The 15,086-nt window shown below is 41.1% G+C and overlaps 1 protein-coding gene across 1 annotated transcript in view; it reads left to right on the forward strand.

Moving 5' to 3' along the window:
• The first annotated feature begins 4,771 nt into the window (after window positions 1-4,771).
• The window catches only part of PPP1R21 (protein phosphatase 1 regulatory subunit 21), a 63,491-nt gene continuing 53,176 nt past the window's right edge, over window positions 4,772-15,086 (forward strand). The window contains exons 1-2 of the mRNA XM_004752855.3: window positions 4,772-5,005; window positions 14,019-14,087. Coding sequence (XP_004752912.2) covers window positions 4,949-5,005; window positions 14,019-14,087 — 126 coding nt within the window. The 5' untranslated portion in view covers window positions 4,772-4,948. The remainder of the gene's footprint in view (window positions 5,006-14,018; window positions 14,088-15,086) is intronic.

Here is a 15,086-nt window from a genome sequence, read left to right on the forward strand (position 1 = left end):
TTGTCCATTATCTCAGTAGTCAGGCATTCTTCTGACCAGCCATGGGTATTGTGAAACTAGACCAGAGAAAATTGTTACTTCGTTATCTTAATGCCTGTGTGGGGAGATGCAGGTGGGGCTAGCTGGTCTTCCAATGCCACTGTAGGAGCTGCTACCTGCAGCAGGTTATTATGAAGTAAAATGTATGATTTCAAAAGATGGAGCTTTGAAGATTGAAAGAAGTTCTTGATTTTCAGATATACACTAAGATGGGAAACATACGACTCTATTGCACCAAGAAATAATGCACACCCCGAGACTGACAATATCTTCTAAGTAACCCCATGTCATAATTGGCCACTGTATGACCAAGGGAAGTTCCACATTGTTCTCAATCTATATACATTACATTTGATTCCCCTTATTTGGCAATAGTTATATTCTCAAATTGCCATAAACAATGAATTAGCAATTAATGGAAATACAGGGTTAGGTTTCTGCAAGCCTCTGTCACAACATTTTCATCAATGAATCGATAACTTTATTTTAGGTGTGTTTCTTTAAAGACCACTGTTTAAATATATAATTTTTTATCATCCACATTGAACTAAGGGCCAACATCTCTGTTCTCCATTATTATCCTTTCATGATGTTTAAGGAAGTCTCAAGTCTTGTTTTAAGCCAGATCTTTTATTGTTCAGGATGGAGTTTGAATAGCACAAACCAAAACTTTTTCTTGCTTATGCTATGTGACCATAACTGACTCATGGTATGTTTAGAGGTGCAGAGAAAATGGAACCTTTCCTTTCTCTATGGCAGATCTGGTCTTCTCACAATCTCTTCTCCACTGGAAGGGTAAAGACTATTTCATCAGTAATTTCCCAGTCTCTTCAGTCAAAACGGCTGTCTTGTTTTGTTTTATTTATTTATTTATTTTGGTTTACAATAGTCCCTCCTACAATAGTCCCTCCTTTCAGGAAGTAATAATTTATTCTAAGTTTTGGCCCCTCTCTCTCACCTCCCAAGATGACTTCTGGGTGTGCAGAGAGCACACTATGCCATTAAGATTGGGGCAGGGGACTGTGGATCTGCATCAGGAGGTCCTCAGTGTTGCTTTCTGGCCTTTACTGGTCTGTGTAGTCCTGTGTCCCTTGATTATCCTGGTGACATCTGCCATAGAAGTCTTCATGTGGGGAAAGAGTGATCTAGTCTCTAGGTTTGGTCAGGGCCTAGGGGGTTTTCCACTTGACCTGTCTGTTTAGGTCAGAACTTATAGACCCAAAGGTGGGCATCTCACCCAAGCTGTCAGAGACCTTCCCTAGGATTTTTCAAAACTGGAGCTAAGCAGCCTAGTTTCTCTTGGAAGGCAGATTTGTGAGATGGGAGCCTCAGGACCAGTGTGCTTCGTGGTTTTGCTACCTCACAGGAGTAAAGTAAGATAAGGGGAAGGAGCACATGCTGAGAGTGTGAGAGTTGCAAAAACAGATCCTGGGGGGAAAAAAACCCCAACAACAGATCCCTGGCCTAAGTTATACTTAAGGGCCTGTGCTCCTCTTTTTCCTGTTGTTCTCTGAACTATTCACATACCTTTCTAGCAAATTCCCCCCGGGGCCTAAGTTAGTTTGAGTTCAATTTGTCATACTTACAATTGAAAAAAAAAAATCTTTTTTTTTTTTTTTTAAAGATTTTATTTATTTATCAGAGAGAGAGAGGGGGAGAGAGCGAGCACAGGCAGACAGAATGGCAGGCAGAGGCAGAGGGAGAAGCAGGCTCCCTGCTGAGCAAGGAGCCCGATGTGGGACCTGAGCCGAAGGCAGCTGCTTAACCAACTGAGCCACCCAGGCGTCCCTGAAAAAAAAATCTTAAAACACTTACATTTTTAAATGATTTAATGATCATCATAACACTTGCATATTTACAGTAATTCGAAGCAACCTTCATTTACACTATTTCTCATAAGTATGTTATCTTTACAGGCTGGGAACTATTGCTGGTAAGCGTATGAGATAATTGAGTTAAAAAAGAAAAATTTGCTATTGTGAAATGGAACACTCATAGAAAAAGTTCACAAAACAAAAATGTACCTGGTAAGGGGTTAGTTATCATCAAGTTAACACAGAAACAACTCTGCCATCACCCCCAATCCCCATCTTATGTCCCCTTCTAATCAGGTTTCTCACTTTTGTAGTTATCACTTCCTTATTTTTCTTTCTAGTTACATTACCCCAGCACACATCCCAGAACCATATAATTGAATCTGCCATTTTTTGAACATTATGTAAATGAAGTAATACAATATAATTTTGGGGGGTTCTGGCTTTCATTCTGGATTATATCTTAATGTTCATCCAGTAGTTAGCTGTAGCTATAGTTCAGCTTTTAAAATTGCTGTTTAATATTCTATAATATGAATGTACAACCATTTATCTAATCTGTTGACAGATTTTTTTGGCTCTTATGAATAATAGTGGTATGAATATTCTTGGTGAATACATGTACACTGTCTTTTTTTTTTTTTTTGAGGGTATACCTCAGAGTAGAATTGCTAGATCATAAATATGTACGTTTTCAGGTGAGTAAATAATACCAAAATCTTTTCCTAAGTGATTTTTACAGTTTATATGTCTACCAGCATTTTCTAAGAGTTTCTCCTGTTCTATATCCTCACTAACACTTCACAGTCTCTTTAACTTTAGCTACTTGTGTGGGTGTGCATGTTATCTCACTGTGGTTTTAATTTCACTTCCTCCTAATTGCTAATGAAACTGAACACCCTTTTTCATGTTTAATGGATATTTGTACATCTTCTTTTTTGAAATGTCTGTTGAAGTCTCTTGCTATTTTTCTTTTTGATTGCATTTCTCTGTTGATTTCTAAGAGCTCTTTATATATTTGAATAAAAGACTAAGAGAACTTGTTGGATATAAATGTTGTAAGCATCTTCTTCCACTCAATGGTGTTGCCTTTTCACTCACTTAATGGTGCTGAGGGAGAGAATCTTTAATGTATTCAGACTTATCAACCAGAATTTGGAAACAGTGCTTCTGAGAGAGTAACTAGACCAAGCAGTGCAAAGTAAATTTCTCAATTCAGTAAAATGAACTCACACAGGCTCTCTAGCCAAAGTTGCACATTCTTTCTTTGTAATATTGTTTCTGAGGTGACATTTTATTTTTAAATGGTTGAAAATTCCATTACCTTACAAACCAGAAAATGCACTTACAATATTTAATTCCGCTGCTTGGTGGTGTCATGGAAAACTAATAATAATAATTTAAAAGTATTGTTCTGAAAGTTGGCTGGACAGTAGGGCTTGGCTATTAGCAAATTAAAAAAAAATAAACATTTTTTAAAGTTTATAATCCTATTATACATTACTATCGCTGAAAAATGCATACAAGTTCAGCTTTTCACTATTAAAATCCCAGGCTCACTCATAGCCAAACAAGAAACAAGGATGGCACGATTTTTTTAATCATGGAAAATTTCAACTATCCTAAAATGCTAATATAACTAAGATCCCTATACCTACTAGGTAAGTAATGTTAACATCCCGTCACATTTACTTTAAAAAATTAACTCGTTTAAGGTCCTTTGTTTTGCCCTTTCTTTCCCTTTGTTTTTCGCACTAGAGGTGACCACTATCCAGAATTTGATGTTTTTCTGTCCAGTTCTGTTTTTTCTGTTTTTCCTACATGTTCACGTGTTCATGAACAATGCAAATATTGTTTCCTATTTTTAAATGTATCTTTTCATTCTATTGTGTGCTGCAATTTGCTAAGCAATTGCTCGTATGTATGTTGATACAAATATACACAGACATACAGATCTAGGTCATTTGTTTTAACTGCTATGTTATAATTCACGGTAAACATACACTCTAATTTTATTTATTCATTCCTCTATCAATGAACATTTTAATGTTACAATACAGGCAATAATACCTAGGACAACATCGAATATACAACAGAAACCCAACAAATATTTGTTGAATGGAGGCAAGCTTTTAATTCAATAAAAGCGTATAAAATATATCAGGCTGACTGTTTTCTGCTTCAATTCTCCAGTTATTTGTTGTCATTATACAACCTATCGGCATGCATGGCAGGAGACATTTCCTGAAAATTTCTAACGGCTTTTTACTCAATCCACTGAAAAAGGCTCCGATGTGGTATGCGTATGGGGGCTGGGGTGTGTGGATAGAGTGGGTAGAGAATGGACACAAAGAAACTTCAATGTCAAAAAATAACACAGTGGTTTTTATGGTCTGGAGTAGGGGAGGGGGGCAGTAGCAAGCATTATAAATCTGGGGCAGGTCTGAGACTTTACAATGCAGGGCATGTCCGGTGCTACCATATCCGAATAACGAGACAGAGGAATATAAAGGTCTTTCTTCCCGTGTACATTTCTGAAAGCTATAACCATCAAACGCCAGACGGTTGCCATGGGAACCAGCAGGGGGAGGGGGAGAGAATATCCGCCAGAATTCTTGATGCGCTTAGAATGTTTCTTCTTCCGGTCCTCTGCTCTTCGCAACCACCGCCTCTCTCCTCGGTTCCCGCTCCCCGCCCCATTCTGTGGGCTCTCATCATTCTCTTCCTTTCTTGATTCTCTCCTTTCCCATTCTAGGTCGCCATCTTGAGCCATGCGTCAAGATGGCGCCCCTGGTCCCAAGGAAGAGCCCTGGAGCTCCACCGAGGCTGCGCACGCACGTGCTCAGGGGCGGGAGGGTGGAGCGGTGACGTCCAGACGCTGCTCCGCCCCCGGTAGTCTCCCCGCCCCTGGTCCCACTCCGCCTTCCTCCCACCGGGCGAACCCGGAAGTGGAGGAGGAGGCGCGGCGGTGGCGGCGGCGGTGGCCGAGCGGGCAGGCGCTGGCGGAGCCCAACCCGGGAGCGTGTCTGGGGTTGGGGGCGGGGGGCGGGGCTGAGCGCCCTGGGCAGCCAGGCCCGGACTGGGCAGGGGAGGCCATGGCCTCCGCAGAGTTGCAGGGGAAGTACCAGAAGCTGGCTCAGGAGTACTCGAAGGTATCCATTGTGGGCGGGGAGTAGGGGGTCCCCGGCCCTGCGGCCTCGGGTTTCCTTGGCAGCTACTCGTCGGGATGGAGGGGAACGGCGAAGGGGGCACGCGAGCGTGCCCCTCCTTTCTGCCTTCTCTGTCCACCATTACCATGCCTCCACCTGCAGCTCCCAGGAGATGGGGCCCGGCAGTGTCTGGGTCCCTGTGCGTGTCTGCGGGAAGGAGCAGGAGTTTGATTCCTCCTTCTCACTAAACTAGCGGGCTTGGTACTGGGATGTCCGAATGCTGGCTTCTGCCTCTGGTGCTGGTCGGGAGGGGAAGGGAAGGGTAAGGACCAACCCCTCTACTGCTGCTTCCTCAATTTTCCTAGCCCAGTGATGGGAAAGATCAAGCTTGCTTTCTTCTCACAGGGACGAGGTGAGGATGAAGAGATCTGTGTGTCCCCAGTCTGTCACCTCGGGAGAAAAGCCATTCGTGTTTCACTGGGGATGGGTGGTTACGAATGTATTTAGTGCGTTGGCAAGATGTTGTCTGGAGATGATTTTGAAAGCTTGAGTGCTAGGACTGTGTCCTCCAGGGTGCTGGGCAAGAACACCCAGGTGCTCAATACATGTTGAATTAAGCAAATAGGGACCTGCCCCTTTGTCGTATTCATGGCATCGTCTTTTGGAACCCTTTTCTTGGAAAAGGGCGGCGCTGCTTCTAAAGTGTTGCTGCCTTAATATTCTGATGAAGTTATAAAAGAATCTCACAGCCTGGTAAATTGATTCAATAGTCAGTAAGCTTAGTTTTCAGTGATCTGGTATCATGGGAGTGCTGGGAAGACCTAGCCTCCTTTTGACCATTTGGAAAAACAATTCGGACAAATTTTTTTTTTCCTTTAACACATATTCAGCAAGATAAAATGAACTGTTGTTTGAAAAATAAAACCTTTGCCTAAGCATATACACTTACGTCTTTTCACCATCAACTGGGAGCCTTTTGAGATACTAACTATACTTATTCCCACGCTGTGACCATTGGCAAAACTTTTTCTGTTTACATTTGGAATTGTCTTAACAGCCTGTAGCACAGTGTCCATGATGGCAAGTTTTCAGCCTTTGAAGAAATATTTTGTTTGAAAGGGTCAGAATTGTTCAGAACAAATCCACATGATGAAGGAGAGTGGATGGAGAATGGCAGTACTCAAAGGTGGCTCCACTGTTTTGGGTGAAAATGTTTTACGAGTATAGAGTAAGGGGATTGATTTTCTTCTCCAGAGAACAGACAGTCTCAGAAGGCAATTCCAAATGGCAAAAGAAAGTTTTAAAAATGTTTTAAGCATGACTGCAGTGCTGGAATAATTTTATAGCCTTCCAAAAGTATTAAAAACTTTGAAAGATTTTATTTATTTCTTTTTTGGGTATATGTGCTTTTTTGTTCAATAGACATTTATTATGTGCCTCCTGTGAATAGTCAGCCAGGGTCTGTTGAGTGAGGCAGAGTTCCAGGTTAAGGAGAATCCTTTCATAGAATGTTCAGATATTGTGCGTAAATATGATACAGTACGACAATTGTTAGTTCAGTGGGAACATGGAAGAGATGGAGGTTAAGAGTAAAAGTTACTCAGGTTGGGAAATAGGGAAGAGAGAGGGTTGGTAGCATTCCAGGCAAGGGGAACAGGCCCTGTTTCCAGTCATGAAAGCATAATAAGGTACACGGCGAGAGAGGTGAAGTATGATTGGAGAGTTCATTTCAACCTGATCATCATAAAGGGTTGTGGATGTCAAATAAGTTTGAACTTTATCTTTTGAATAATAGATGTCAGAAGTTTTATTTTGTTTTTTAAAGATTTTATTTATTTGACAGAGATCACAACTAGGCAGAGAGGCAGGCAGAGAGAGGGGGGAAAGCAGGCTCCCTGCTGAGCAGAGAGCCCAATCCTGGGCTCGGTCCCAGGACCCTGGGATCATGACCTGAGCCGAAGGCAGAGGCTTAACCCACTGAGCCATCCAGGCGCCCCGATGTCAGAAGTTTTTAATCAGGATAATGACATTACTTGTAGGAGGGGAACTGCTAACTACTTGCAGGATGGATTGAAATAGGGAAAGATGGGTGAAAAGAAGACCAGACCATAGGCTGTTGGAATAGTTTTGGGGAGTGTAATACAGGACTAAATAAAATTAGTGACTGTTAAGATGGAGAGGGGGCCTAGATTTATTACCTAGGGTAAAAGTACCTTTTTAGTTACCTCTTTTTTAAAAAAATTCATTTGTAAAGAATTTATTTATTTTTGAGAGCTAGAGTGTGGAGAATTGGGAGGGGCCCAGAGGATGGGAGAAAGAATCTGAAGCAGGCCCGCACTGAATCCAGGGCCCCAGGCAGTTTGATCCCATGACCACGAGATGACGACCTGGGCAGAAACCAAGAGTTGGTTGCTCAGCCAACAGGGCCACCAAGGTGCCCCTAATTACCTCTGTTTTGAGTGCCTGCTTTGTACATAGCACTAAACTTAAGAAGAATATAGTGTATGAGGGTCTCATCCTTGTGTCTTATTCATTCTCTGGGATGTGGTGAGTGAAGGGAGACGGAAGGGTTGACCCTGTGGTTCTGAGATGAAGGAACAAGACTGCCACTGACAGGAATGCGAGCCAGTGTAGAGCAAAGGGATGTATTAAAGGTTAGATGCAATTACAGAATTAAAGAATTTTAAGTATTGCAAGGCACATTAAAATTACCTTGTTCACATAGTAGCCTGAGGTGGTGTTGGGGTAACTGCTGAACATTTCTAGTGAAGATGAACTGGCTAAAAGTCAGGCCAAAGGCCAGAGCTTTTGGAATACTAACTGTGACAACAAGTAGTTGAACTACAGGAGTTAATCAGAGTGGAACCCTTTAGGTAGACTCTTTGGGGAACACCTATGGAAAGGTGTGAAGGAAGGAGGAGATGCTAAGGAGACTGTAGGAGGTCTGCCAGGCTTGAAGTTACTTATCTGTCAGATTGGGCTAGATCATTTTTCATCCTTTTAATTGCAATGGGATGGAAATTTCAGAACATAAGAGAACAGAGATTGGTCAAAAATTTCATGTGCTGCTTATTCTCTGTCAGTTCTAGTGCTGAGCAATTTCTAGTTAAAATCTGTGCTACCTTCAGCCCTGAGCCTGTGGAAGGGACACGCTAGCTTTGCATTACCTTCCCTGGTGCAGAAATTGTGGGGTAATATTGACATTTTCCTTATTTAAGATACAAAGACAGAAGAGTTCCTCCTAAACAGTAAAAGGAGGCTACATATCTAGACAGTAGCAAGCGTGATCCCTAAACAAAGGACATTTGCAGACTTCCGTTGTTCTGATTTAATGCAGATCTCAGTCTGTTTTCCAGGAAGGAGCTCATATCTTGCTTAAGAACTATGGTCATAGGGGCACCTGGGTGGCTCAGTGGGTTAAGCCCCTCTGCCTTCGGCTCAGGTCCTGGTCTCAGGGTCCTGGGATTGAGCCCCGCATAGGGCTCTCTGCTCAGCAGGAAGCCTGCTTCCCTTCCTCTCTCTTTCTCTCTCTGTCTGCCTCTCTTGCCTACTTGTGATCTCTGTCTGTCAAATAAATAAATAAATAAAATCTTAAAAAAAAAAAAAAAACACTATGGTTATAATATTCTTTCCTCCCCAGAAGGAAAAAAATGGCCTGAGGAGCTCCCATTTAAGAGACTGAAAGTTTAGTTAGATAAAAGATGGGTCATGGGAGTCCAGAGCAGATGAGAATTTCTGAGGCATACATACTGGTAAAATGTAAAGCGTTATGGAAAAGCCAGTAAAACAGAGATTAAGACCCTAGTAGTTTGGGCAATTTGGAGGTCATTGGAGGCTTTTGAAACTTCAGGTTTAATAAAGTTAATAAAGGTGTATGTAGTTGGTTTTCAGAGGTTTATGAAGATAATTGGTAAGCAATGCAAGCTGCTTCTTTGTGATGCGAAGGCAAGCTAATCAAGACCTTAGTTACTACACTGTAGATTAAGAATCAAAGATTGCTTCTTACCTGCTGTCTGTTTCATGGTCTGGTCCGCTTCTGATGCTCTCATATATTTCATAGGGTGGAGAGGCTAAGAGCTCTGAGTCCTGGCTCTATTTGATTTCAGCCTGCTTTCTTTGCAGTAGCTCCTGCACCCCTGCCTGGCATCATGTTATGTGTGTAAGCAGGTTTCAGGTTCTTTTTTCTTAGTGTTTGTGTTACTCTGGGCCACTGGTTCTCAAAGTGTGGCCCCTGGATCAGCATCATCAGTATCTGGGAACTAGTTAGAAGTATACATTCTCAGGCCAACCTGGGAATCACTAAATCTGAAGCTGGTGGTCAAACCCAGCAGTCTGTGTGTCACAAACCTCTGCAGTGATTTGGATGCACACCAGAGTTTGAGAACTGTTGCTGAAGGCATGGTATCAGTACATTAGCTTTTGTTCAGTTAATCTTTTCAAAGCTCTTTCGGAGGCAGTAAAAACAAGTGGGAAAGTCATACATCCAGTGTTTCTCTGAACAGTTTACTTTGCAATTGATTCTTCTTTTGGTGATGATGGAGATTGACTTTGGGAGCTTTTTGGATCTACACTCTTAGGAAATAGCTATTCATATTGGTGAAGGGTTGGTTTTGACTTGGTGTGTTTGTTTTCTAGATAGTGGAGCTTGGTGGAACCTGGTTAATTGTCCCTTCCTGTAAGAGAAATTGACTCAGGAGCTGGATTAAAAAAGAGTATCATTTGGATTAAAATCTAGTATCAGCCTCCCCCCCCACCCATAATTTGTAGAGTTTAACTACTAAAGTTTGATTGGAAAACAGTATTGTGTTCAATGTTATTCAGTGGAATTTCCCATGAGAATGAAAATGTTCTGTATCAACAAACCACTGGCTGTGCAGTACTTTTGAGCATTTCCAAAGTGGCTAGTGCAACTAGTGGACAGAATGTTAGATTTTATTTAAATTTAAATTTAAATAGGCACATGTGGCTTTTGGCTCCTGGTTAGAAAGTGCTAGCTTAGCCCCTAGATCAGTGCATCACAGACACAAAGTGTCTCTGTGACTCGCCTGAAGACCTTGTTGAACGGCAGACTCTGGTTCAGTAGGTCTGGGGTGGGGCCTGAGAGTCTGCTCCCAGGTGATGCTGTTGCAGCTGTCTGCAGACCACACTTTGAATAGTCAGGCCTTAGAAAAGCTAGGGTGTTCGTCCTACTCTTCTCTTAAGTCATCCAGATACTGGTGAGGCACATAGACTGCAGGGGTTGGGGTGGGGTGTTGTCCTAATGAATTGCCCTGCATGGGAGCAGGAACAGGAGAAAGGGTTCCATTTGAAGGCAGGTCTGAGAGAAGAAGGTTTGCTTCCTGCCTCCCTGATGGAATAACTCCAGCCACAACTGAGAGCCTACAGGTATTTCTCCAAATGATTGGAACCATGTGGTCCTACTGGACACCAAGAATCCTCAAAAAACCTGAGCCTAAATCGCTGAAGACCACTCTATAGACTACTCTACATAAGTGTGGTTCCAGAACAGTCAGGTTTATCACAAAGCTATTGCTCTAGGGACAGAGAGTGGGGGAGTCACCTAGGATCTCTCCTGCCGCGTTGACAATCTGTGATGGGATAACGGGTCCAAGATTAGAGATTTATTACCTTCAGTCACAGACTGTTGGAAGAGTTTGTAGGGAAAGAGATGAATCACATATACATATTTTCTCATCTAATCCCCAACAGTCTTCTGTGTTAGAACCAGTTTTACATGACTGTTTCCTACAATGGACATTTTGACATTTTACAGGTTTTACAACCCTATAAAACAAACTATTAAACATAGAAGCTTTTCTTCATTACAAAGTAATTTGTGCATTACACATCCCTAAGCCCATCCTAAACCTCACCCAAAGCCCAATTCGAAGCTTCAAAATAGTGAAATCATCTACAGGTCTCCGTTTCAGAGTCTCTGACATGAAACGCCTTCCGGTTCTACCATTTTCAGTATTCCGAAGTGCTGGGAATACTGCTTGGCTTTTCTACCTACTTGCTTGTACCTCCTCCCGGACGGGGGAAAATGACCTATAAGCTCTGCAGTACCAGGGATTAGTGGCTGGAGTTACCCTGTCACTGATGCAGGAAACAAACTTTGGGGAACGGTCAGAGAGGCACTGTTAGAGTAATGAAGCTTTATAGTTGTGTGATGCATTACCTTCACAAGCCCGTTATATACAGTATTTAATTTGATTAGTTAATGAAGCATTTATCGAGTATCTTCTCTGTCTGTGGCTTTGATCTTTATCTGTGGGCAGGAAATACAGGGAAGTGGGCAGGAAATACAGGGAAGTGGGCTGTAGTCTCTATCATGAGCTCCAGTTTTATTGGTAGATGGGAAATGAGCACCGAAGTCAAACATAAATTAGTAAATGTAAAATTTACTTTTTTTCTGAACCTGTAGAACAGAGGTGCTCCAACCTTTTCTGTAAAGAGACTGTTAGTAAATACTCAAGGCTTAGCCGTACATTTTCTGTTGCAATTCCTTGTCTCTGTCATTGTAGCTTAAAAGCAGCCATAGACAATATGGAAATGAGTGTGGTTTTGTTCCAGTAAAACTTTAAATTAGGTAGGGGCGACTGACTCTTGGTTTTTGCTCAGGTCAAGTTATGATCTCAGGGTTGCGAGATCAAACCCTGTGCCAGGCTCCATGCCCAGCCCAGAGTCCCTCTCTCCCTGCCACACCCCCCCCACCGCCCTGACCCCTGCGCGCTTCCTCTCAAATAAAGAAATCTTTAAAAAAATTTTTTTTAAATTAGGTAGCAGGCCAGTATGGGCCATGGGCCCGCAGGGAATTTAAATAGTAGTAAGTACTGCTAGTTATCTTGTATTGTCCCTTTTAAATTTAATCTCTTGGCAAACCACTTCTTTCACTTCTTTCTCTCCTCCATATCCTTTAGTACAAAGCCTTACCCCAGGCAAGTTATAATGTTATCTGTTATCCCTTTGATTCTAGTCTAGTAATAAAAGTTGTTTCCATTCCTGGGGCACTTTAAGATTTAGAAAGTGCTTGGACATAGCTTTCTTATCTGTTCTCACAACAATGTCAGAAGAAGGAAGATAGGATAGATGTATTCACCCGTGTTATAGACCATGTAACTGAGGCTCAGAATGGTTAGTGAATTTTTCAAGTTTAAATTGTCTACTAAATGGCAGAGCAAGATTTGGGTCTTCTTTCTTCTGTGGTAGTGAACTGTATCTTTAACTTTCTAAAAATAGGAGAAGCTCACTTTTTTAATCTGTCTTTCGCTCAAGCTGTTGAATATTCTGCAGTATTTCTCCTTAGATTCTTAGCTAAATTTTCTGTTGAGAGTTACACATACTCAGTTTAAGGTTTAGTATTTAAGTATTCCTATTCTTTTGGCACAGAGGAGGGTCATTTCTGTTCTCAGGAGACAGATCTGAGTTAGAATTAGTAGCAGATTTTTTTTTTTTTTAAGCTCACAGATAAAGTCATTCCCTTTGTTCAGTTTCTAAGAGCAGAACCTGGTCGGTCTTTCTTTCTTTCTCTTTCTTTCTTTCTTTCTTTCTTTCTTTCTTTCTTTCTTTCTTTCTTTCTTTTTTAAGATTTTATTTATTTGTATGACAGAAAGAGAGAGACATCACAAGTAGGCAGAGCAGCAGACAGAGAGAGCAGGGGAGGCAGGCTCCCTGTTGAGCAGAGAGCCCGATGCCGATGCGGGGCTCCCTCCCAGGACCCTGAGACCATGAATTGAGCCGAAGGCAGAGGCTTAACCCATTGAGCCACACAGGCACTCCCCAGAACCTGGTCTTTCATGGCCTCTATCCTGAACCTTCAGAATATAAGTCTGTAGTATTGCTTTGGCTACGTAGGACTTGGATATTTCTACTTGCATGCTCAGTGTTATCCTTGCAGAGAACTTTCCTCTTCCTACAGAAGTGGATGTTATCTTTTGAAATCCTGCAAGTGGTAGTTGGATACATATATACATACATACATTTCATTTAGCTGTAAAATTCTTGATTTAAAATAAATCAAGAATTTGTTTTATTTATTTGCTTTATTTAAAATAAAGTTATACCTTAATTAAAAAAAAAAAAAGCCCACATCCTACCTCTTCAAAGACTTTTCCAACCTCTCCAGCCTATTTCTTTTCTCATTTATACATAGCTTTAGAAAATAGTAACCAATATTGTCTAATGGCATTATGACTTTGGAGTCAAATCTGCTGGGGTCTGAATCTCAGCATTGCCACTTAACTTCTCTGTACCTCAGTTTGTTCTTCTGTAAAGTGGACACAATTACAGTACCTACTTCCTAGCATTGTGAAAATTAATGACATAATACATGGAAAGCACTTAGGACGGTATCTGGTATATGATGAGCTTTCAAATGTTAACTGCTGTTACCAACTTCTGGATTGAGTCTTCTTCGTTGCTTTCATACATACACTGCCTTCGCTGATGCTTCATTACAAGTCTACCATTTCTGAGGCTATTGTGGGGGATGATACTTACATGACTAATATTAGGTGCAGTGTCCTGCTGGGTATGTTTAATTTTATAGAGTTCTTATTTTATAATTAGTCTGATTGTATGTATTTTACAAATAAATGTGTGCCAGAGTTTCAAGGAAAATGGCACACATGGTACCATATTATTTATTATATTAGTTTTATTAGTTTATTGTATTAATACTCAGTATTAGTTTTTTGTACTAGTTTTTATTTAAGGAGGAGACTTGGTTTTACAGAAAGAACCATATTCTTGTTGGAAGTCAAGAGATCTGTATTTCAGTATTGATTTGGCCACTGATTATTATTATGTCATTGGGCAGCTCAGCCTCTGTGCTAATCTGAAAAATGGCGGAATGATGATATCTACTATCCTCTTCCCTGCTAATATTTTTATTCTCATACACATGTGAGAACATAGTTACTCAGTGTAATCATTCCTGTGAAGTAACGATAAGTGTTTTCCTTGCTACAGGTGATTGCTTTATATTAAAATTAACTATTCCTTCTTCTTTTTTCAGCTTCGGGCTCAGAATCAGGTCCTGAAAAAAGGTGTTGTGGATGAACAAGCAAATTCAGCTGCTTTAAAGGTATGAAGCAGGATATTTGTATTGTGAGGGTTAAGTTAGTGTTTGGTGATACTCAAAGCAAGGAAGTCAGCTAGTTTTCTGTGTTATAAAGTCCCAACCATGACACTGATTCACTAGGGTTAGGAGAAGGTAATAAAGTTTTTTGTGTTTAACTTTTTTACTTCCTTAGGTATGAATGTGGTACACTTTGATTTCCTTAGCTAAATATCACAAAAAAGAATTATATGACTTTATCTCCTGTGTTTCCTCACAGCCTTTCTTTAGCTAAATTCATGGGGATTAATGGAGTTTCTTATCTGTCTTCATCACTAGACAGCACTCTGAGGGGGCCCATGTCATATTCATATTTATATGCTCAGCATTCAGCAGATGGTTGTCCCCTAATGAGTGAATTTGAAAGTGGGAATCATTTAGTGCATTAATCTTGCTTTTGGATTGAGCTATTTAATAGTAATAACCTGTGTAAATCAGGTTACTCTGTTTGAGTGATACATTTTATCATCAACATTTACTAACTGAGAGGAGAAATACGATGGGAATTGAAGAAATTTGTTTCTACCTTATACGGTAGGCATGTCATAAATACTGCTTGTGGTATTTTAAAATTAACTCTAGGATATACATTTCGTCTTGGCCTGTTTCCATTAAATATACTGTTTATGTCATTCTTCACCCTCTGCCTTGCTCCCTGTTGAGACAAAAGGGATTAGGATTCCCTTTAATCATATCTCTTTCTGGAATAGCCCCTAACCAGTGACCTATCCAGGGTGATCCCACTCAGGTAACCCAGAAATATGTCCTTTTACTTAGTCAGTGTTGCACCCCCACCCCCAGAGAACTGTGTCTTGAAAGTGCCCCCAACTCCGGTGCTGTTGCCCAGACTTGGGGCTGAGGCAGCTCAGAACACCGTGCCCATACTTCCAAACCTCCTAGTGCCCAAACCAAGATTATTAAAAATAAGCTTATTTAGAGTCAGGATTTGTTAGTCAAGTTATTATT

The sequence above is a fragment of the Mustela putorius genome, unplaced genomic scaffold (genome assembly GCF_011764305.1).
Source record: "Mustela putorius furo isolate JIRA1106 unplaced genomic scaffold, ASM1176430v1.1 tig00000224_pilon_pilon_pilon, whole genome shotgun sequence".
In the NCBI taxonomy this organism is placed as follows: domain Eukaryota; kingdom Metazoa; phylum Chordata; class Mammalia; order Carnivora; family Mustelidae; genus Mustela; species Mustela putorius.